The following is a 25316-nucleotide window of genomic DNA, read 5'->3' as shown; positions in this document are numbered from 1 at the left end:
ATAGAGTGGTGTTCTGTCCAGTGGCGCCTGTGAAAATGCGACTGTGGACACGTTATTGTGGTCATTTTGTAGGAAATTAGTGACTCTGGTCAACATGTTTACTGACACAGTCCTTGGGCCCTTGACATTTCGAAGCGACAGCGCCTTGAAGGTGAAAGAATCAGTTTCTGAGAAATCGCCCACGCGACCAGCAACGGCACCGTTCACCATGAGTAAACATAACAGTCTCCAGGAAGTGGTCTTACGCTATTCGAAGTCCAATAACATCAGAGATAACGATCTGCATTTCTGCCCACAGTGTGCCACGCAGCTTCTCTTAGCTGTGACAGTTCTCTGGCCTGATGCATTCTGTGACAAGTGCACTTCCCGACAGTACTCACAGGTCTGATCACGGAGAGCTTCGAGGTGCGTGACTTCCTGAATTACAGAGAATGCTCGACCCATTACTTAACAAGCGATAAAGACATAGTTGAATGCAGAACAGAAACGGTCGCCGCAGTAATAGAATCTTGCTTTTAAACATTTATTTTGGAATTGAAATCGTTTCAAAATGACATGTTCCCTGTTGTTTTACGTTTTATTTCATGCCACAGGTAAATTATTTTTAATATTACGTTTTATACCTCTAGTGCAGTTTCGTAGCAGTTATGCATGGTATTAACCAAGTAATTGTGCAGTCGGAAGATTATTCAAAACGGTTGAACGCATAGTTTTATCTCACGGATTGAGTCGGAAAGAAATGCAACGCGTAAGCAAGCTCTTCAGCTCACTCATCGATACTGTCCAACGCTGTCAAACCCAGCCAGTCGCATCTTCCAGAATTTGAACTTTCTCCCTCTAAAGCTCTCTGATTCTTGTATCACTCCAGACAAGCTGGGAAACAGCTTCTTCCCTCAGGCCATTAGTCCCTACCGCATCGCATTCGAAGTGTCACCAGACAATCTGTACTGTACCCTACAATGTTTAGTTTATGCACTTTACTTTGTTTATCTGTGTATAATTCCTTTGTAGATTGAATTCTTACTTTCTAAGTTATTGTGCGGTACACCCTGGCCTACAGAACGTCGTCTGGCGGCACACATGTATATACGTAGTTAAATGACAATAGGCCTTACTTGACTAATTATTTGCTTTACTAATAACCTTCATGACTTTGCAAACTTCCAGAAGTTGAACCCTCAGCCCGCAACCTTCCACGATAAGGGTCCCTGCCTTCCATATCTTCTGATACCACGAAGTGCTCAGTGCCAGAAGCCACCTCGTAAATCCTCTCTGTACCATTTCCAGCTTGATGACATTCTTCATATCGCAAGGCAGCCGGAACAGCACACAATAGTCCAATTGCGGTCTCAGCAAAGTCTTGTACAGCAGTAACAAAACGTTCCAAATCCTGTACTCATTGCTCGGACCGATTAAGGTAAGGGTGCCAAATTTCTCCTTCACAACCAATCTACGTGTGCTGCCAATTCAGGGGAATTAACTACATGCACCCCAGTCCTTCTTTTGCGCAACACTTAAGAGAGCCCTGTTATTTAATGTGTAATTTCTGCCCTGGTTTTATTCACCAATGTGCAAAACCTCACACAAATCGCACCTAAAATTCTTTCACCCAGTTCAGTAGATACTTAACTTATTTATTTGATTCAGTTATCCAGACTTCCTCCGTTACCGTGAATGTTCCTCGGACACAGTGGGCATTGTATCGTACCTGTATGGAAATCCCGTGCACATTTGATTATCAACAAGGAGACCAGAAACTACGAGGTGTTTGGTTAAAAGGTGGAGCTGATCCCCTGAAGCCAGGTGTCACTGTTATCTCCGATATGGGAAAAATATCCAATGCCTATAAAGGGCGAGCGGAATTCACCGGTAATCTGTCCCAGAAAAGGTGTTCGTTGCGGATGAAAGACGTCCGGATGTTTGACGATGGTGACTACTGCTTTCGGGTGACCTGGGAAACTCTACATATGAAAAACAGAGGGAAATGGGAAGGATGTGTAACTATTTCCGTTACATGTAAGTGTTCTGTTTATCTTTACTTTTTTGTTGTCAATGTTAAAATATACGTGGTCGTTGAAAGTACATCTGAATTGGAAATAAATAAAGTGTCGTATTAATCCCCCATCAACGAGAATAGTAGAGCTACTAGGACTTGATATTTCAATCCAAGTCCTAGTAGCTCTAATATTTGTGCCGATCTGTGCAGCAGAATATAGTTACATTATCCCACTGTGGCGAAAGTCTGCTCGACTCGGTCTTCAAAACAGAAGTCCAATTTCAGTCAACAAACATCCTTCACAGATTCGTAAATTTATATAGCTCGGTCTTTCGCCGCCCATCCGACCTAAAAGGGGATCTCTGCTTGTAGTATTTCTCCGTGCTTTGCTGACATTCCTTTAAACCACCCGAATGCTTTTTAAGATTTGTGATAACACGCAACTCTACCATTTGCTGTCGTTAATTTATCCATATAGCCACCACCCACTCTACGAAAATATTGCCCCCCAGTTCCCCTTTTCAAAAACCGCCCTTACCTCTGTCATGTGCTCTCTAGTTTAGTATCTTTTACAATGGCGGTTGCGAGGTGCTTGGTGGGCTGGAAGAAAACTACATTGATCATTCACCCTGTCTGCGCATTTATGAATTCACAAATCTCTGTAAGTTCATCCCTCAATCTCATCCGCTTCAGGAGGAAAAAGTCTCAGAATATGCAATTTCTTTTTCTCCTCTTGATCCGGTACCGTCCTTGGAAATCCGTTTTGTATCATCTCCAGTTTGACAGCATCCTACCCACACAGGGCAACGAGAACTGCATGCAGTACGCAGATATGGTCTCCCTAATGTCTTCTCACAATAGGCAGAACCAATATTTGAAACACGGGCTATTACTGCAAACCGAACACTGCATTTTGGACGATCATAATGTACGATAGAAGTATTCCAGTCTAAACTTTGTTCGCCCGGCTAGAGTGGATGGAGCCGGCAGTAATATTCCAGTTCTTTTCTTTGCTCTGGCGATGATCAGGTCTTTTAATGTCGGTAGCCGACAACCAATGACATTCTCCTCAGAGTTTGCCACTCGCTATATCCTCGACTTGGAGAGGGAAGGGACAGCGGGACACCAGTCAGTTACTGAGGTGTTTTCTACAATATGAATGATGGCTGCGTAAAAGTTAATCCGTATACGCCCTCAGATGTTAAGTTTCCTATGCTGTCGTAGTTTCCTGTTCAAAGTTGATGGGGTTGTTTTACTTATGCCTCTTCTCTGTTTGACTGACCCCTCTTTGTCTCGTTATTAGTGGGGCGGGAAGAGAGAGAGAGGGAGATAGAGAGAGATAGATAGAAAGAGAGAGAGACAAAGAGACAGAGAGACAGAGCGAGAGAGAGAGAGAGAGAGACAGAGAGACAGAGAGACAGAGAGACAGAGAGAGAGGGAGTGAGGGAGGTATGTCAAATTGTTTGGGTGAACGATTAGGTTTTCTGTACTTCAGATCATGGTCTTCCTTGGAGGCATTGCTTGGTAGGTAGAGAGTACTGATGCGTTGTTGCCGAAATGGGTGGGGGAAGTTATGGGTCTTGGGGTTCTAACATTTTTACTGATACTCATTCTTTGGGCACTCTTCTGTTTTCTTGAATGTCAGCGAAGAACAAGAATTTCAAGATGTACATTTTATACATTCTCTGATATTAAATGTCACTCTTGTACTTTATCTGCATAATGGCTCCAATGTGGAATTCCAAAACCTCCTAGCATCACTGTGCTAAACGGGAAGGAAGAAAGCATTGCGTTTGAGATGAGGTTTGAGATGCGTCCATTTGAATGCAAGGAGTATTATGAATAAAGCGGTTGACCTTGGAGCGTGGATCAACACTTGGAGTATGACGTTCTGGCTATTACAGAGACTTGGATGGTGCACGGGCAGGAATGGTTACTTCAAATCCCAGGCTTTAGATGTTTCAGAAAAGATAGGGAGGGAGGCAAAAGAGGTGGGGGCGTGGCACTGTTGTTCAGTGATACTGTCATGGCTGCGGAAAAGAAGTCATGGTAGGGTTGTATACGGAGTCTCAACCCGGGTGGAAGTTAGGAATAGTAAGGGGTCTATACCCCTATTGGGTGTTTTCCTAGTCCACTTAATAGTAACAGGGACATCGAGGAGCAGATACGGAGACAGATTCTTGAAAGGAGTAATAATAACAAGGTTGTTGAGGTGGGAGACTTTAATTTCCCAAATATTGCTTGACATCACCCTCGAGCGAGGGGTTTAGATGGGATGGAGCTTGTTAGGTGTGTTCAGGAAGATTTCTTGACACAATATGTAGATGCATCTACAAGAGAACAGGCTGTACTTGATCTGGTATTGAGAAATGAACCTGGTCAGGTGTTAGGTCTCTCAGTGGGAGAGCATTTTGCAGATAGTGATCACAATTCTATTTCCTTTACCATAGCATTGGAGAGTGATAGGAACAGGCAAGTTAGGGAAACGTTTAATTGGAGTAAGAGGAGATATGAGGCCATCTGGCAGAAACTTAGAAGCATAATTTGGAAACAGATGTTCTCAGGGAATCGTACAGAAGAAATGTGGCAAATGTTTAGGGAGTATTTGCGTGGGGTTCTGCAAATGTACGTTCCAATGAGACATGGAAAGGACGGTAGGGTACAGGAATCCTGGTGTACAAAGGCTGTTGTAAGTCTAGTCAAGAAGAAAAGAAGAGCTTACGAAAGGTTCAAAAAACTAGGCAATGATAGCAATCTAGAGGATTATATGATTACCAGAAAGTAGTTTAAGACTGAAATTAGGAGAGCCAGAAGGAGCCATGAGATGCCTTGGCGGACAGGATTAAGGAAAACCCCAAGGCATTCTACAAGAATAGGAAGAGCAAGAGGATAAGTCGTGAAACAATAGGAACAATCAAGTTTGACAGTGGAAAAGTGTGCTTGGTACAGGAGGAAATAGCAGAGGTACTTAATGAATACTTTGCTTCAGTATTCACTACGGAAGAGGATCTTGGCGATTGTAGGGATAACTGCAGCGGTCTGAAAAGCTTGAACATGTAGATATTAAGGAAGAGATGTGCTGGAGCTTTTGGAAAGCATCAAGTTGGAGAAGTCACAGGGACCGGACGAGATGTACACCAGGCTACTGTGGGAAGCGAGGGAGGAGGTTGCTAAGCCTCTTGCGATTATCTTTGCATCATCAATGAGGACGGGAGCGGTACCAAAGCATTGGATGGTTGCAGATGTTTGCCCTTATTCAAGAAAGGGAGTACAGATAGCCCAAGAAATTATAGGCACGTGAGTCTTACTTCAGTGGTTAGTAAGTTGATGGAGAAGGTCCTGAGAGGCAGAAGTTATGAACATTTGGAGAGGCATAATATGGTTAGGAAAAGTCAGCATGGCTTTGTCAAAGGCAGGTCGTGCATAACGAGCCTGACTGAATTTTTTGATGATGTGACTAAACAAATTGATGAACGTAGAGCCGTAGATGTACTGCATATGGATTTTAGTAAAGCATTTGATAAGGTACCCCATCCAAGACTGATTGAGGAAGTAAGGAGGCATGAGGTCCAAGGGGACATTGCGTGCGGATCCAGAACTGGCTTCGCCACAGAAGGCAAAGCGTGGTTGTACACCGGTCATATTCTACATGGAAGCCGGTGACCAGTAGTGTCCCTCAGGGATCAGTTCAGGGACACCTATTCTTTGTGATTTTTATGAGTATGCTAATGACGCAAAGGATAGGGGTATTGTGGATAGTGTGGAGGGCTGTCAGAGATAACAGCGGGACATTGCTAGGATGCAAAACTAGGCTAAGAAGTGGTAGATGGAGTTCAAACCGTTTAAGTGTGAGGTGGCTCAATTTGGTAGGTCAAATATGATGGCAGAATATAGCATGAATGATAAGACTCTTGACAGTGTGGAAGATCAGTGGGATCTTGGGTTCCAAGTCCATAGGACACTCAAAACTGCTGCGCAGATTGACTCTGTGGTTAAGAAGACATACGGTGCATCGGCCTTCATCAACCGTGGGATTGAATTTAAGAGCCGAGAGGCAATGTTGCAGCTATATAGGACATTGGTTAGACCCCATTTGGAGCTCTGTGCTTAATTCTGGTCTCCGAACTACAGGAAGGACGCGGAAATCATAGAAACAGTGCCGAGGGGATTTACAAGGATTTTATCTGGATTGGGGAGCATGCCTTATGAGAATAGATTGAGTGAACTCGGCCTTTTCTTCTTGGAGCGACGAAGGATGAGAGGTGACCTGATAGAGATAATAATGTGAGGGATTAATCGTGTGGATAGTCAAATGCCTTTTCTCCAGGGCTGAAATGGCTAGCACGAGAGGGCATATTTTTAAGGTGCTCCGATGTAGGTACACAGGAGATGTCAGGAGTAAGTTTTTTTACGCAGAGTGGTGAGTGCGGGGAATGGGCTGTCGGCGGCGTGTGGAGGCGGAAATGATTGGGTCTTTTAAGAAATTCCTGGATGGCTACATGGAGTTTAGAGAAATAGAGAGCTATGGGTAATGCCTAGATAGTTCTAAGGTAGGGACATGTTCGGCACAGCTTTGTGGTCCGAAGGGCCTGTATTGTGCTGTAGGTTTTCTATTTCTCTATGTTAATCTGTATATCGCCTTATTATGCATCTTGAGTTTCCCACATGAAGCAGGCTGGTTTCCCAGGATACATCATCCGGCTTCTAGCCATGTCTCGTCCTAAAGCAATGTAATCGTTTTCTAATAAATGTGCCATGGGCAGAACATAGGCGGTATCTGCTGCGTCTCTCTCTCCCTCTCTCGCAAACGCACACACACACAGACTCCCCCAGTCAACACAGAAGTCAAGTCAGGAATATTTGATGTACTAGTGTCCATTTTACCAACGGAAGACTTACAAATCCTGCACTGTTTGCGATATTTGAAATCATAGTAATGTTTTTAACATCAATTAATTCCCTTCGTTTCAGATAAACCACGGATATCTGTGCCCCAGAATCTTGTCGCTGGGATAGCGAGCTACCTGACCTGCACAGTAGATCACAGTTGTCCATCGGCACAGCTTAATCTAATGTGGCTGCCGGGCGAAAATCTGCGGCAAATTATTCAAGTTTCAAACGAAAACCTCAAGGATGCTCAGGGATCCAGGAGAATTTCTTCCAACTTCTCATTCACCCCATCGTTTTATCATGACGGTACACGTATTGGCTGCAGAATTATACGCAACACTATCGAAGAGGGTTCTGGGACATATTTTACGCTGGATGTGCAATGTGAGTATTTTCAGCAGTGTATTCCAATAGAATGAATTTTCTGCTTGTTAGACGGTCGATGAACCATTCCTTCTCCTCCTTCCTAGTCCGGAAGGTATCAGAAAACACGAATTCCTACACTAGCGAGACAAACCTTGATTGCTTCAATAGCCAGACACTTTACGATCACTCCCCTGAACAGTTTCAGCGATAGAATCGTTGCGGACATTTGCAAGGACAACCCTCCTAGGGAAGATTTTCGTCTTGTTTTCTCTTGTCTACGCTGACCTGCGTGTCTATTCCTTATTTTGTGATTCCCCAGAATAGCAATTTGTTTGACTTGAAATACTTTTGTAATTGTGGTCCCTATCTTATGGGGAGAATGTTATTCGTCTTGACAGGACACAGAAAAAAATGTCAGGGATATGAGTTTTGAGGGTAAGTGGTAGATGAAGGTACAAAGCTTAAAACCATTCTGGACATGTACCCAGATAGGAAGTATTTGAGGAAATATCGGCCAAACTTTTATAAATGGGACTTGGTCAGGTAGGCAACTTGGTTGTTTACGATGATCTGAGGTAGAAGGGACCTTGAATAAAAAGCTAGAATTGGTATCGGATTAATGAAAAAGGGTAGGTGATAGTCAGCACGGACTCGCTGGGCCGAATACAGCTGAATCAATGCAACCTAGATGGTGGTAGAACCGTGTCTATAAATTTTACAACTCCTGTTAGCAATGTTAAAGATTATGAGTTTAAAGCTCCAGCTGTTTTATTTTTTTCGGTTTGAGCTGTGAGGCACACCTTTACCGTGCGTGGCCCACCAGCCGGATCATAGACCCCCCTCTGGTTGGAAAATAATCTGCAGGGAAATAGCAGAAAGTCTGGGCCATGCGGACTTTGCAACCAGATTGCCCAGACACAGTCCCACGGCTGTACTAACATTGGTCTCGGGTCAATTTCTCCAACGGCTTCCCATCACTCTTGAAGTTCAGTAAAATAATAACTCCTCTCCTAACCCAATGGAGCTATTGCAATAATCTCTTCCTTTCAGTACCATTTTTTAAAGAGAAATACAACGTTTTACGACATGTAACCTGTTGACCCGGTTCTAAATTGTTCTCTGAAGAGGAGCTCAGCGGGCCGAGCAGCGGCTATGGGAGAAGTTGATGTTGATTGATGTGGGATGGGTGAAGGAATTTCGGAATGAGACCACAAGCGAGTGGAGGAGATATCTCATATTCCGAAGAAAGAGTGACAATAAAACAGGGAATTGAGGTTAAAATATCAGTTCCGCTATATTTCACAAGCTACATTGCATCAAATATCTGAAATACAACTGATTTAATTATTTAGATCAGCCCGTGATGGTGTCCGACCCGATCTGCATGAGCTTTGAGAATTCGGTCAACTGTACCTGCAAAGTCAAAGCCAAGCCCGTAGCAACCATCACCTGGAGAGTCAATGGGAAGGCCTTCGCCGTACACAGCAATTATTTCGAAGTCACCCACAGGCTGTTGGATAATTTCCTCAAGGAGTCCTCGCTGACAATGAGTCACCAGGCTGGCTCCAGACAACTCATCTCCTGTGTCGCGGTAAATGTGCACGGTATCAGTACCGGGACATTCCAACTTGAATCACCAGGTATGGGCGAGATACAATTACTGTCCTACGTAGATATAATTGATAGTAAATTCCGTTTATCTTTAGCTAGAAGACCAAATATAAATATGGTCTTCATACTGTTAAATTCTCGTCTGAGTCTGGATCCTTGACGGTATAATATCTGTTCCACCCGGTCTGTCCATCTCTATTTGTCTTCATCCCCCAATATTTCTATGTTTTCCCTTTTCTTTTCGTGTGTGTGCGTGTGCGTGTGTGTGTGTGTGTGTCTGTCTGTCTGTCTGTCTCTGACGGTTGCAGTAGGTCTCTGTCTCCGTCTGCCCATCTGTCTGAGAAGCTCTCTCACAATTATTCACTCCCTCTCGCTCTCTCTACCTCTCCCTGCCTCCCCCTCTCTGCCTGAATCTCGATCTTTTTTTTTTATCTTCAGCTCACATTCAGAAAAATAAGTCAGATATATTTACGGAATTTCCATCTACGATTTGTCCAGTCAGAGGTATAGGGATCTGTAATCAAACTGACTTACAGTATTCAAAGTTGTTACCCCATCCGTTAGCTGCCTGCTGATATTGCTGGGTATAAATGATCGAACAGGTCCACTAAGCACTATGATATCTTCAGAAAGTTAATTTTCAAATCGTTCATTCCTTCCAGAAAAGGTTAAACGTAGCAGCTAGTGCAGGAATGCCCAGTGCAAGAGCGGGGAAAGAAGTCACTGAAACTCCACAGGGAACGATGATATTAGGAAGACACTCCATCGTTAGCGTGACAGATAGGAGATTATTTGTCCTTGAAGAAGACACCAGGATTGTCTGACGCCAATCGAGGATGTCGTCGAGCGGCTGCAAAATATTTTCAAAGTGGAAGCTGGGCATTCCCAGAGGTTCGGTGTACAGTACCGCAATGTCATAGGTAGAGGAAACTAAAAAATAAACTCAAAAGCGGTACATCTATCAGGTGATGTCTGAATTGTTCCTGGTGCCTCGTGCGAGTCAGGGCTAGAATGGAAAGTCATAACAGGTGAACGTCTGGCCAAGGAACTAGTGCAGGAATTATGGTTACAAATCTTTCGGACATTGGGACATCCTCTCAGGCAGGGGTGATCTGTAAAAAAAAAGCTAGCTAATATTCCTGGCTGTAGGTTCGCTCAATTCGGTTCGACTAATTTTAAGCTAGTTTGGTAAGCAGATGGCAAGCAAGGCTGCAGAGCAGAAGTTGGAGTGATTGAGAGCAAGGCCGGTTTTCAGACCAGCGGAAACAAGCAGGAGTAGTATGGTAATAGAAACAATGGGTGGGGTGAGGGAGAGGGTTGTGGGAACGGGTTGATAATTTTTTCACATAGTGAATTTAGAATTATTTGCATATGGCTGATCAAATTACAGCATGGGTTAATACATGGAACAATGTGTCATGGTCCAGTCCATGAAGTCCGCATTCCTGTTCACGGTCCGGTCCATAGTTCCTTATGCAGGTTTTCTGGTTTTCCCTTGTTCTGTTAGGTGCTCTAATCGAGGCACCTAATTCTCATTTTGGGCTGGTTGCATAAATAGTTCTTGGGTTCAGCTTCATTTACTGGACTGTTCCCTTTCCTTCCCCTTCCTTCTGAAACTTTGCCCGAAGCCTTGCCTGAAGCCTCTGCATGAAGGATTTGCCTGCAGCCTTTGCCTAAAGCCTTGCCTGCATCCTTGCCTGCGTCTTCGCCTGTATCGTTGTCCGGTTCTACTGCCGGAGCAAGACCGAAAACTTGTTCTGTCCAGATAAGGAACTGTCTTTCGTTGTTTGAAACTGTCGCTTTGTGTCCACGCCATCGATAGGTAGGTCCGGCCGTCTGCCGCTACCTTGAATTAAAAACTGTCTCAGTGTCCACGCCTTCGCTAGGGAGGCCCAGCTGTTTGCCGCTACCTTGCGTTGGGAACCGTCTCTTCGTGCCCTCGCCTCGGCTGGGTAGGTCCGGCCTCTTGCTGCTGCCTTGACATTAGACAATAGACAATAGGTGCAGGAGTAGGCCATTCGGCCCCTCGAACCAGCACCGCCATTCACTGTGATCATGGCTGATCACCCGCAATCAGTATCCAGTTCCTGCCTTATCCCCATAACCTTTGATTCCGCTATCTTTAAGAGTTCTATCCATCTCTTTCTTGAAAGCATCCAGAGACTTGGCCTCCACAGCCTTCTGGGGCAGAGCATTCCATATATCCACCACTTTCTGGGTGAAAAAGTGTTTCCTCAACTCCGTTCTAAATGGCCTATCCCTTATTCTTAAACTGTGGTCTCTGGTCCTGGCCTCACCCATCAGCGGGAACATGCTTACTGCCTCCAGCGTGTCCAATCCCTTAATAATCTTATATATTTCGATAAGATTCTCTCTCAGCCTTCTAAATTCCAGAGTATACAAACCTAGTCCTCCAATCTTTCGACATATGACAGTCCCGCCATCCCGGGAATTAACCTTGTGAACCTACGCTGCACTCCCTCAATAGCAAGAACGTCCTTCCTCAAATTTGGAGACGTCAACTGCACACAGTACTCCAGTTGTGGTCTCACTAGGGCCCTGTACAGCTGCAGAAGGACCTCTTTGCTCTTATATTCAATTCCACTTGTTATGAAGGCCAGAATGCCATTAGCCTTCTTCACTGCCTGTTGTACTTGCATGCTTGCTTTCAGTTACTGCTGTACAAGAACACCTAGGTCTCTTTGCGCTTCCCCTTTTCCTAACTTGACTCCATTTAGGTAACAATCTGCCTTCCCGTTCTTACTACAAAAGTGGATAATCTCACATGCATCCACATTAAACTGCATCTGCCATGCATCTGCCCACTCACCCAGCCTGTGCAAGTCACCCTACATTCTCATAACATACTCCTCACATTTTACACTGCCACCCAACTTTTCGTCATCGGCAAATTTGCTAATGTTACTTTTAATTCCCTCATCTAAATCATTAATATATATTGTAAACAGCTGCGGTCCCAGCACTGAACCCTGCGGTACCCCACTGGTCACCGCCTGCCATTCCAAAAGGGACCCGTTAATCGCTACTCTTTGTTTTCGGTCAGTCAGCCAATTTTCAATCCATGTCACTACTCTGCCCCAATATCATGTGCCCTAACTTTGCCCACTAATCTCCTATGTAGAACTTTATCAAAGGCTTTCTGAAAGTCCAGGTACACTACATCCACTGGCTGTCCCTTGTCCATTTGCACAGTTACATCCTCGAAAAAATCCAGATTAGTCAAGCACGATTACCCCTTCGTAGATCCATGCTGACTCGGACCATCCCTTTTACTGCTATCCAGACGTGTCGTAATTTCATCTTTTATAATTGACTCCAGCACCTTTCCTACCATCGACGTCAGGCTGACCGGTCTATAATTCCCTGTTTTCTCTCTTCCTCCCTTCTTGAAGAGAGGGACAACATTAGCCACCCTCCAATCCACAGGAACTGACCCTGAATCCATAGAACATTGGAAATTGATTAGTAATGCGTCCATGATTTCTAAAGTCACCTCCTTAAGTACCCTGGGATGCAGATCCTCAGGTCCCGGGGACTTATCAAACTTCAGACTCAACAGCTTATTCAACACCATTTCCTGCCTAATATAAATTTCCTTCAATTCTTGCATTACCCTAAGTTCTTTGGCCACTATGGCATATGGGAGATTGTTTGTGTCTTTCCTAGTGAAGACAGATCCGAAGTTCCTGTTCAACTCGTCCGTCATTTCCTTGATCCCCAGAATAAATTCACCCGCTTCTCTCTTCAAGGGCCCAATTTTGGTCTTATTTTTTTTTCCTTTTCACATCGTAAAGAAGCTTTTACTATCCTCCTTTATATTCTTAGCTGGTTTACCTTCGCACCTCATTTTTTCTCCACGTATTGCCTTTTCACTTACCTTCTGTTGCTGTTTAAAATTTCCCAATCCTCCGGCTTCCCACGCGTCTTTGCTATGTTATACTTCTTCTCTTTTATTTTTATACTGTTCGTTACCTCCCTTGTCAGCCAGGGCCTCCCCTTACTCCCCTTCGGATCTTTCTTCCTCTTTGGAATGACCTGATCCTGCACCTTCTCATTATTCCCAGAAGCACTTGCCATTGCTGTTCCACTGTCATCCATGTTAGGGTATTGTTCCATTGAACTTTGGTCAGCTCCTCCGTCATAGCACCATATATCCCTTTGTTCAACTGTAATACTGACACTTCCCAGTTTCCCTTCTTCCTGTCAAATTGTAGATCAAAATTTATCAGATTATGGTCACTACCTCCTAATGGCTCCTATACCTCGAGGTCCCTGATCAAATCCGGTTCATTGCACAATACTAAATCTAGAATTGCGTTCTCTCTGGTAGGCTCCAGTACAAGCTGTTCTAAGAATCCAACTCGGAGGGACTCCACAAACTCCTTTTCTTGGGGTCCAGCACCAACCTGATTCCTCCTGTCTACCTGCACGTTGAAGTCCCCCATAACAGCTGTAGCATTACCTTTGCGACATGCCAATTTTAACTCTTGATTCCACTTACACCCTGCATCCAGACTACTGTTTGGGGGCCTATAGATAACTCCCATTAGGGTCTTTCTACCCCTAGAATTTCTCAGTTCTATCCATCCTGACACTACGTCTCCTGATTTTATGCCCCCTCTCGCAAGGGACTGAATGTCATTCCTCACCAACAGAGCCACCCCACCCCCTCTGCCCATCACTCTGTCCTTTCGATAGGACGTATACCGTTGAATATTCATTTTCCAGGCCGTGTCCACTTGGAGCCATGTCTCTGTTATTCCCACAACATCATACTTACCAATTTCTAACTGTGCCTCCAGCTCATTCACTTTATTGCTTATACTCGGTGCAGTCATATACAATACTTTTAATTCATTACTCCCCTCACTTCCCGTATCAATTCCTATTTCACTTGGTCATACTGTACTATCCCTTCTTGAGCTTTCTGCTCTGTTGATTTTGCTGTCTTTCTTAACTTTTCTTATTCTCACTTTTCATTTATCTCCATCTTTATGTTCCCAGTTCTTTCCCCACCCCACACTACTGAGTTTAAACACACCCGTGTTGCAGAGGCAAACCTGCCTGTCAGAATGCTGGTGTCCCGTTTATTAAGGTGAAACCCGTCCCTTTTGTACAATTCACCCTTACCCCAGTGGTACAAGAATGTAAACCCTTGCTTCCTGCATCAGTTCCTCAGCCACACATTCAGATCCATCATCTCCCTGCTCTTGACCACTCCAGTACGGGGAACTGGAAGCAATTCGGAGATAACCACCCTGGAAGTCCTGCTTTTCAGCCTTCTTCCGAGTTCTCTGAAGTCACGCTTTAGAATGTCTTTCCTCTTCTTCCCCACGTCTTTTGTGCCGACATACACCATCACTTCCGGATGTTCACCTTCACTCTTGAGGATTCCCTGCAATTGGTCCGTGACATCCTAGATCCCGGCATCAGGGGGGCAACACACCATCCTTAAATCTCGCCTGTTGCCACAGAAAACCCCTTTCTGTACCTCTCACTATGGAGTCCCCTAGCACCACGGCTCTGCCTGACGTCTGTCTCCTCGGCTTTGCCTCAGCACCAATTGTTTACTCGCAGACCCATTCGCCTCTCAGACTGGCACTGTCTTCCGTCCCGACAGCTTCCAAGAGGGAGAACCTGTTTACGAGAGGCACCTCTCCCGGGGTCTCCTGTACTTCAAGCATCCTTTCCTTGCTCATCGTCGTCCCCCTTCTCTCTCCCGGTACCCTGGGTGTAACGACCTCACTGTAGGTACGGACAACGCTCGTTCTCCTGGATAAAACTGACGTCATCCAGTTGCCTCTCTAGTGCTGCAACACGGTCCTTCAGAAGCTGAATCTGGACACATTTTCCACAGGTGTAGGAGCCAGAGGCACTATCAGTGTCCCTGACCTCCCACATCATGCACGCAGCACACTGAATCAGCCTAGCGGTAATCTCTTTACCACTTCTCACCCTGTCCAACTGTGGCGTAGTCTCCTCTCTCAGCCTCCTCGCCGAAGACTGCTGAGCCAAAGACTCGCACTGTTCTCGCAAGGCACTTACCTCGACAAGGCCGCTTCCTGACAGGCCGCTTCCCTGGAGCGAGCCTTGCTTATATTAGCCGATAATTTGAGTAATTAGATTCACCAGCCGCACCTCCTCTGACCTGGAATGTCTGCTTTGCTTGCTGCTCACTACCGGCTTTTTAAATCAGCCGCTATTTTCTCAGCCAATCCTCGCACTTGCTCCTTGCCCTGCCGCGCCTCCTCCGACCTGGAAGTGGAGGTTTGTCTCTCAGTGTTCTGTGTGTGAGTCCCGGCCCTTTGTCCTGCTCCCTAAGAGGGGTTCTGAATCTGTGTAGAGCTCCGACCCCAAGTCCTGTTCCTGAGGAGGGGGTCCCAGATCTGTGTTCCATGTTCCTGTTCTGCCAAGACTCTTTGTTCCTGTTCTCAGAAAACTCTGTGTTCCTGTTCCGCCAAGACTCTGTTCTCCTGTTCTCTCAAGACCAAGGTTATGTGTTCCGGTTCTGCCAAGACCAAGTCCCTGCGTTCCAGTTCTGCCAAGATCAAGTCCCTGTCTTCCTGTTTTCTCAAGTCCAAGTGAAGACCCCGGGTTCTCCTCCTGTCCATGTGCCTCGTCCTGTGCAGGAGTTTCACGTCCAGTCCTGCAGCACCGTCCAGTCTTGTAGCCACGCCACGTCCTGTAGCCACGTCTTGTCATCGCCTAGATCCGGAGTCCGAGCCCGAGTCAAGACCTCGTTTCCGAGTCCCTGTCCAGTCTCTGGCTTGGAGTCCTTCTCCATGTTCCAAGTTCCTAGTTCCTCATCCGGGTCCTACTTTCCTAGTCAAGTCTCAGCCCAGGCCCTGTATCCTAATCTCGTCCAGAGGCTGTGTCAATGTCCAGCGTCATTTTTCTCCGCTTCCTTTGCTTTCTTGACAAACCTAGTCCTGTTCCCTGTACTTCAGTGTCTGTGTCTCGTATTTGAGTCCGCTCACGGTGCGCCTCCATATGACATAATGATGTGTGGCTGTAACAGAAATTCTTTGAGTTGAGATTAAAGAGTAGCATGTACGGTTGCTGGATATTCAAGGCTTTCGAAGTTTGGAAAGGATAGAGAGGGCTGAAAATAGAGGGGTGGGGTATCTGCATCATCTCCATAAAACAGGGAGAATGCCACAGCTGTTACGATGGCACAGAGCAAGAAGGACAGCTAAGTAGTATTATTACTAGTTGCGCCAAAGGAGAGTGTACCTCTTGCGGAGGATGCCCAATCGATTCACCGCGCTATCAAACGGCCGCCTGCATACATTCTCAGAATCCATCTGATGCGGTTCAACAGCTGCAATCAGACGGGAGAAACGTAACGGCGCAGGCACAGAGTCTCCATGGGTAGTGCTCATGAATGCGAATGAGATAATCAATCTGACATCATTATATACAGAAACTCCAATAACTGCCGGGATATTAAGGAACGGATATGCAGGAAGATTAGGGATAAGCGTAAAAAATAATAGAGTTGTTAAAGTGGATGATTTCAACTGCCCTGATCTAGGCAGGAACATGGATCGTCCAAAAACGTTTAGACGACGCAGAATTTGTTACCGGTCTTCGAGAGGGTATCGTAAAACAACATGTGGTTAAATTAACAAAAGAAGGGGCAGTACCAGACTTGGTGTTGTGTAACGTGCCAGACCAGGTAACTGACACTTCATTTTGAGGAACATTCTAAAACATTGAGCATAATTCTCCGAGATTTTAGATCTCTATAGAAAAAAAAAAATATATATATATAAGCGTGGACCTTGCGTGAGAATTCAAGACCAGGAAGAATAAATTACGCAAGTCGTGAGATCGAACTAGAGAGAGTTAATTAAGAACAGCTGTTCTTGGGCAACTTATTATTTGATATCCAAGATGCTTCAAGATCAACTGCTGGTAGTATAGGACAAGGATATTCAAGTAAGAAGGAGCATTGGCTTGTCCATAGAAGACGAATGTTAATGAACAATAATCGATTTTCTGGCTGGGTGGGCCGAGACAATTTCGGCAAGGAACATTATTGGGACGGTGTTATCAACAACACATAATGTTGTCAGACGATATAGTGGAGTCTTAAATCCGTTGACAGCATATGTGTAGAATGACATCTGGTATTTTTCCCGGTCAAATATGAAGTATTGCACCCATCAAATGTAAAAGGACCGTTAGTCGAAATGGCAACAATATAGTTAATGAGTAGAAGGATCTTGTGATACGCCCAGAACTTCATGAAAGTGACTACACTGGTTGATGTGGTGACAAAGAAGCCGTGTGGTATGTGTGTTTTGATCAGACAATGAACTGTAATGACGGGTCGGGAATTATTTCGAAATGTTATACAACCCCAATTGGAAAGCATATGGAGTATTGCATTTAGGTTTCGTCGCCACATTCTAAGAAGAATGCCAAGACTTTGGGTAGCATGCAGACGAACATCACAAGGAAGATTTCTAGAATTAGAGAGCTTAAGCAAAAAGGAGAATTTGGGTAAATTCGGATTGCCTGCTCCGGAGCGATGTAGGCTGATGCACGACATGGCAGAGATTTAAAACATTTTTGGAGGCTTAGTTAAGGTAGAGAACTACAAGATTCGTGGTTCCTCAGGATGCTAATTTCAGACGCTAGGAGGCATACATTAAAGGCGGGGCAGAGGCTATATTTCTAAGGGAGTGTTGGGTTTCAGGAATGTGCTTCCGGCGTTGAGGTCGTTGCTGCAAGACAGAGAAGTAAACACGCTTTTCTGTCAGAGACTTTTGTTTAAAATATTGAGCACTTAAAGGGCATGAGTGTATTACTAATAATGGAGCCAGCATTGACTCAGTGGGACCAATTGCCGGACAGTATTCTTCGATTCTTGTATTTTTGCTAATTTCTGAAGAAAAAAAAAATCGAAAAAATATAATTCGAGATAATTAGGAGAAATAAAACGAATATGTACTGAATGTACACAATCGGTCAGCCAGCAACTGTGCAGCAAGAAGCTGTTAACATTCAGTACCTGATACGAATTCTGCAAAGCAGACCAAATTAGCACAATATGACAAACCATTATGGAAAAAAAAAATAATGTAAGTGATGTCAGCATGGAAATTTGGGCTTCCAGCGTTTTCTGTCATTCATTCTTTGTTTTGATTTTATTTCTACCTGCTTCCTGGATGTCTGCGAAGTCTTCAAATTTCAGGTTGTGTACTGTACTGTATATTCTGATATTAAATTGACCGATGAACCATTGAACCATTGAACGATTGAATGGTAAGTTCAAATCAGTAGAATATTTTGTTTTCACATCAGACATCATTAGACAGGCATACTAAATATCGATGTGTTCTGTTATTTAATGCTTCCTGAAGAATATTTTATACCGCTTATTACAGGGCGCGATGATAACACTACATTCGCATTAGTAAGACCCAGACAACTAGAGCAGCAGGGATATTACACGGTACGCCTAAGTACTTCCGAAAACAGGCATGCTACTGAACATTTTTTTTTTGTTTTAACCAGCCTCCGGATCATGGACGAGGTTCATTGTCGTCTCAACAGGAACTGGTGCATTGGTTATTATTGTAATCCTGACTAAAATATTTGCCGACAGGTACGTGCGTGATCGTGACAATGATACATTAATACATTAATGAGAACGGTTAACTTAAAATAATATCAATTGCTTTGGCAACTGTCGGTCAGAAGCTTTCCGGATAGGATAGTAGACAATGGCTTTGCTGCCAAGTTATTTCAGGGGAGACTGAAGTGAAGACGGGATGTCTGCCTTATCGGGGTTTGTTGCTTCTATACTCTTGACGGGAAAAAAAATAGAAATGTCATACACTAACCCTTTCCCCGAAGCTTTCTTCAATGTTAAGTGATGTTCAGGTCAAAAATATAATGAGAGGCATGGTATGAAATCATGACTTTCAGTTTAATATAGTAGAATACTTTGGCATCGAACTGTACAGTACAGGGGCATGTCTTATATAGACAAAATTTTAAAGCCACATTAATTTCTTCTGAATGTGCATAGTTTACATTCTCCATTCCCGCCTGTACATTTGCCTATCTAGATGCTATTTATACGTTGCTATTGTATCTCCTTCAGGGACCATTGCTGGCATACTGCAGTTTCTAGACAAACAAAAACAATCTTTAAGCTTTCTCGTTTTCCTCCTGAATGCAGACATTTGACATTTGACGTTTCAATGAAGAAAATATAATCTGTCGGTGATCTTTATCTACATCACTCATTTTCTAAAATTCTACTCTGCCTCCTCACAGCTTCCTAGAAACCAGAGAAAGCAGCCCTTTCCTTCAACCTGTTGTCAGAATTAATATCCTCGAAACATCTTGCGGAATCTCTTCTGTATCCTCTTCAAAGACTCTACAAACTTCATGAACAGAACTGCAAAAAACAACCAGAATGCAGCCTCATTAAAATTCCATACAATCCACCGCAAAACAATTTCCAGATACTTATACTCCATGCCCTGATCGATTAAAGCATGTTTGCCTTATAGCTGTCAGTACTGCTGCTCTATAAGAAATAATTTGTAGCATTAAGAAATGCTGAGAAATTTCCAACAGGATATTTCTTGAAATTGGAAGTTTATTTACTAGTAGAATCTGGATTAGCTGGGGCTATTGCTATCGGAGCGCAAGAGAGTGACTAAGAGAGGTATAAAGATCAAGTGGGCATAGATTGTGTAGATAAGTGCAGACGACATAGTAACAGATTTAGCCTATTTGGCCCATGGAGACTGCTGCGCCATTTCAAATGGCGGATACCAATTACAGCTCAGCCTCAATAACTTGCCTTCTCCGCATATCCCTTCATGCCCAGGCCAAACAAGAATCTACTAAACGCTGCCTTAAATATCCACACAGACCTGACCTTCACAGATGTATGTGGCAAAGAATTCCAAAGATTCAATACTCTCTGCTCTGGTAAAAAAAAAAAAAAAAAAAGTCCTCCTCATCTCCGTTCTAAAAGGACGTTCTGTTCTGCGGCTGCGTCCTCTTGTCCTAGACTCTCCTACTATAGGAAACAACCTTTCCACATGCACTCCATAAAGGCCTTTCTTAGTTGATAAAGTCGCCACTCAGTCTTCTGAATTCCAGATAATACAGACGCAGGACTATGAAGCGCTCTTCATACGTCAAGCTGATCAATCCTCGAAACATTTTTGTGACCTTCCTTTGAACACTTTCTAGCTTCAGCAGATTGTTTCTAAGATAAGGGACTCACAACTGTTAACATAACTCCAGTGTTTTGTATATTCTTAACATTATATCCTTGCTTTTATGGTCTAGTCGTCTTGAAATGCATGGTAACATTGCATGTGCCTTCTTCACCATAGGCTCAAAATGCAAATTAACAATCAGGGAATCCTACACACGGATTTTCAATCTCTTTGTGACACACTTTAGTTTTTGTATTTGCTCTCCATTTAGAAAATATCAACCCTTTCATTTCATCTACCAAATTGCATGACCATGTACTTCCCGACACGGTATTCTATCTGCCATTTCTTTGCTCTTTCTCCAACTCTTTCTTAGCCCTTCTGTAGCCTCTCTGCTTTCTCAATACTACCGGATAGTCCACCTTTCTTTATATGATCTACAAACTTTGCACCAAAACCATCCATAACATTAACAAATAAAGTAAAAATAATTTCTCTCAACACACACCACTGGAAAAGTACTGTTCACCGGCAGTCAACCAGCTGTATCGTCGTTTTCCGGATTAATTCGGGGTAGAACGTTCCGGGTCTGCGACATCCAATTTAATGTTACTTGAGAGATCTGACGGCTTTACTATTTCTTTTTTCTTGTCAATATATGCTAAAATATCAGAACACCCATTCCTGTCTCAAAATCTCTATGTCCTTTTCGTTGGTTAATACCTACGTGTCATATTCAATTTGTACCTTGCCCGCTTCCTCTGGCCTCAGGCATAAAATGTATTTGCCCCAAGTGGTAATACCGTCTGTGGACATTTTTTCCTGCTTTTAATGTGTATATAACTTGCCATGAGATTCTTGTTATTCATTCTCGCCAAACGTCATTTCCTGTCCCCTTTCGGCCCCTTGTCACCCATGATTAAGTTCAGGTTTATCTACATCATTGTGAATTGTGCTTGTGATGGAGTGGGATCAATGTAATCTCTGCTTTAGACTTCAATCTTTTTTTGCATTCCCTCACTGTAAATAACGCATAGAACGGCAACAAAACACAGCCATTACTTCGATACAATCTTACAAACACATGGTATCTTCTTCGCTGAAAAGGAAGAATATTCTGCACAGTGCAGCATAAATTTGCACCGATTCAAGGCAGTCATGACAATTTACAAATGCATCAATTCCATGTTCGTACTACCCGTGGGAAATGAATTTAATATAATACGTATAGAATTAAATCATTAAAATATTTTGATAAGTTGTTGATCAACATTCTGCAAGTAATACGATAAAACGGGAATGAAGAGACAAGTGTGACTAAATATATAACTATATTGCATTTTAAATCTCCTTCTGGCTGTCCTGCGCACTGTCCAGGGACATGTTGAAGTCAAAACCGTCTTCCAGTTAAATATGTCAAAAGGAAAGGCGTCTCATGTTTAGGAAGAGCTGTATTCCATAGTCACTCACACAGGCAGGACCGAAATAAACTGTTCGCTGCTTTGAATGAATTGGACAGAATTAATTATTCTGGCGTATAACTAAGGAGGTTAAGAAGAATGGGAGTTCAATGCAACTTCTTCCATTTTGAGAGAAAAAAAATGTGACATAACGTCGCACTGGAGTCACCTATCAAAAACCCACGGAGCCTTATGAACCGTTATTGGAGGCCTACATTATTTATTTTTATTTTTATTTTTCGCAGCTGAAGCTGGAAAAATCTGAAGTACGGGCATAGCCAAGCACACGCATTTCTCAATTGCTAGGAACTATCGGAATATTCTATTGGTGCTTAATATTGTGGCTTTCTGGAGATATACATGAATATTGTTTAATGCTCTTGTGTAGGCCTAATTCTTTAATGCTCTTGTGCAGAGACTTTGGGAAGATACCAATTATAGACATTACTATTGGGTTCATGTAAACCCTATGTCATGGCCCGGTCCGTGAAGTCCGCCTTCCAATTCATGGTCTGGTCCGTGGACTCCGGACTCTTCCGGCTGTCACTTGTTTCAGTTGGGCTTAATCATAGGCACCAGATGTTGGTCTTGGGGCTGGGAATATAAGTGGCCCTGGATTCGAGTGTGGTTGCTGTTTGATCCCGTCCTCGCCTCCGTGGGGTAAGTCAGGCCGTCTTTGCTATTACCCTACGGTTGGACCTGTCCATTCCTGTTCTTGCCTCCGTTGGGTAAACCAGGCCGTCTTTGCCACTATTCTGAGGCTGGACTGTTCCCTTCCTTTCCCCTTCCTTCTACAGCTTTTGCCTGCAGCCTGTACCTGGAGTCTTTGTCTGCAACCTGTGTCTGGAGTCTTGCCTGCAACCTTGCCAAGTTCTACCACCGCAGAGAGATCGGAGCCTTGTTGTGTTAAGATAAGGAACTGTCTGTCGTTGAGTTGGTACGGGCTCTGTCTCCATGACTTCGCTAGGTAGGTCCGGCCATTTGCCGCTACCTAGTGTTGAGAACCGTTTCGTCGTGTTCAGAATTCTGTATAGAGCTCCACCCCAAGTCCTGTGCCCAAGGAGGGGTCCCCGCTCTGTGTCTCTCAAGACCAAGGATCTGTGTTCTGCGTTCCTGTCTCCCAAGACACAGGCTCTGTGTTCTGGTTCCTGTCTCCAAAGACCAAGGCTTCGGGGTCTCGTCCTGTCCTTGTGCTTCGCCCAACCCAGAAGTACGTCATCTAGTCAAAGCCACGTCCAAGTACCTCGTCATGTCCAAGTCACATCCAAGTTCCTTGTCTAGAGCAAGCCACGCCCGAGTACCTCATCTAATCCAATCCTCGTCCAGCCTACTAGCCACGTCATGCCTTCGGTTAGTTCTGGAGTCCGAGACCGAGTCAAGACCCAGGTTCTGGGTCCTAGCCCAGTTTCTGGCCGAAGTCCATTCCCAAGCCTCGAAGAACCCAAGCCTCTAAGAACCCAGGCCATGAAGAACCCAAGCCATGTCCAGTCCTGTAGCCACATCATGTCCTCGCCTAGTTCCGTGGTCCGAGCCCAAGTCAATACCCAGATTCTGGGTCCTTGTCCAATCTCCGGCTCGGAGTCTAAGTCTTAATTCCCAGATCCTTGTCCTGTTTCCGCTTGCCTAGCCAATGTCCTAGCCCAAGTCTGTTTTCGTGACCCAGCTCTCTAGTCCTGTTCCTAGTACATCAGAGTCTGTGCTTTGCATTTGGGTCCGCACCCAGCGCCCCCTTATAACACCCTATGCATGCTCTATAATCTTTCAATTTTCTCTTTTAGTTCTGCACATTTCTCGAGTTCTCCAACAACTTGATTTTCATGCGTTATATGTGTTTGGAATGGCTACCTGGAACATTATATTCAGACCGTTATTATTGATCGTTCTATCTGCAGTAGTGGATGGATCGTGAAATGATGTGCAAGGTTCTGCCTCCAAAACTATATCAAGCTTGGTCTCTTTTGTGAATTTGTATTTTAAAGCACTGTTCAGATAAATGACATTTGTCACTCGATCGTGGCTGTGTAAGTAAACCGAGTGAATTTCACTTCTGCAGAAAAATGTAATGTGTAGGTTGTTTCTGGTTTCTCTTGTCATTTTTTGCATTTTGGAATAGTTGCGACTATTCTAGTGGCATTTAGTATTCTAGCTTTCAGCAGAACACACTGATATTGCTGTTTATCCCCAATTGTTTAATGATATTATGTAGTGAATTTAGGATGAAACCAGTTGTAGATATTAAGGTTGGAACAATGCATACCCGGTTCATGTTCTATGATCTTTCAATTTCCTGTCATATTTCTGATGTTGTCAGTTCGGCATTTATCCGTAGTATTTGTGTTTTGAATAGCGTTATCTATTCAGTAAGGTGTTCCGGCTTGTTTACACTGTATTTTGAAATGGGGACGGTTATCACGGATAGTTCTATGTAATAACGGATCGGCCGTAATCCATTTTGTGGAAACCTGACTATAAAACCGGTCGAGACTTGTGTTTATAGTAGATGCAGTTTTTTGTATGAGTTTATACATTAAAGCAAGATTTTGGCAAATTTCTCACTTGAATGTGCTTGTGTGAATAATCGGATAGATTTAGACGGCTGCTGGATTCTGTAATGTGTTTGATTTTTCCTGCGTATTAACATTTGTTGGTCTTGTATTATGTATTTTTGTTATTTTTCATGTTAACTACCCGTGATAATAATAATAATTATTGGTATTATTAGGAAGAAGAGGAGAAGAATTACCATTGTTAATGTCCAGAAGGCGGAAAATTTTCAGAGTTCGTCTGATTACCAAGAACACTCATCTGATTTAGGTGCCTGGATTGTCGTTTGCTTGTGTTTACTGAAGAACACATTAAGTTTCAAAGCTGGTGTTCCAGAGTACCCATATAAATATGATGTAGACGTTCATACACCCTCGTTCACGAATTTCAACCGCGAACCGCATCCGACTGACCAAAACAGCCTTGAAAATATTGAAGTATCTCTAGGAAAATGTATTGCCCGTGGACGGCAGAGTTGTCGGAACATATGTTGCACGAACGTATGATTAGGCATAATTATCACAGAAACCTCATAAAAATACATTTCACAACTGAGATAACTTACTGATAGCGAAAGAAAGGTTGGATCAGTGTCTTCACTTTGATTCATGAAAGCATAAACGTTAAGCAGAATTTAGGACCCCGATAACCTGAGAAAATTAAAATCACAGTTGACAAGTCCATTGCGCAGACTCAAATACAGAATTAAATTCACATTTTTTTGGTTTTCACCAGTTGCATTTCCTGCAACAGCAGCCCATCCCTGGAATGATATATCAGTGTAAATAGAGATTTATCGTAGAAATTGCACCCTATTCCACAATTTGGCTTGGAAGCACTTTCCACATATCAATTATTATCTTCAAGTACATTTATTACTGGTCTTAATTTAGAAATGCAGCTCGCTAATAGGGTCTTCACAAACAATTACACCCATGTTACAATTAAAATACCAGCATATGTGTCTTTACAATATGGGAGGAAACAGGATGGATCGGTAAAATCGCCTATCTATCTATCAATTAATTCATCAATTTCTTCGTTTCAGCGTCTGCATTAATGACCTTTAATAGGAAACGGATAGAAACACTGGACCGTCAGTGTCCAGTTACCTCTCGTCAGGTTCGCTCGACTTATTTCTTAATAACCTACGTGTGAATTTGGAGAGCAAATCCCGTGCTGCAGCCGCCATCGTTTGGTTCATTCCGAACACTGAGCAATAGAGCATCAGAG

General features: G+C 43.7%; 1 protein-coding gene across 4 annotated transcripts; it reads left to right on the top strand.

The window, feature by feature from the left end:
- Nucleotides 1–366: 366 nt before the first annotated feature.
- LOC140202303 (myelin-associated glycoprotein-like) lies at nucleotides 367–25316 on the top strand. 4 transcript variants are annotated; one of them, XM_072267206.1, is made up of 8 exons: nucleotides 382–593; nucleotides 1168–1417; nucleotides 1648–2016; nucleotides 6968–7270; nucleotides 8605–8892; nucleotides 18410–18500; nucleotides 24262–24353; nucleotides 25132–25316. In XM_072267206.1, exons 3-8 carry the CDS (start codon nucleotides 1713–1715, stop codon nucleotides 25239–25241), a joined length of 1188 nt encoding a protein of 395 aa, XP_072123307.1. In that variant the 5' UTR covers nucleotides 382–593; nucleotides 1168–1417; nucleotides 1648–1712; the 3' UTR covers nucleotides 25242–25316. The 4 variants fall into 4 exon arrangements, with proteins under 4 accessions (XP_072123305.1, XP_072123307.1, XP_072123304.1 ...); XM_072267204.1 differs by having other exon boundaries at nucleotides 367–405; nucleotides 24262–25208; XM_072267203.1 differs by having other exon boundaries at nucleotides 24262–25208.

The sequence above is a fragment of the Mobula birostris genome, chromosome 8 (assembly GCF_030028105.1).
Source record: "Mobula birostris isolate sMobBir1 chromosome 8, sMobBir1.hap1, whole genome shotgun sequence".
In the NCBI taxonomy this organism is placed as follows: Eukaryota; Metazoa; Chordata; class Chondrichthyes; order Myliobatiformes; family Myliobatidae; genus Mobula; species Mobula birostris.
Note: the sequence above shows the minus strand (reverse complement) of the source record. Positions and strands in the feature narration are given on the sequence as shown.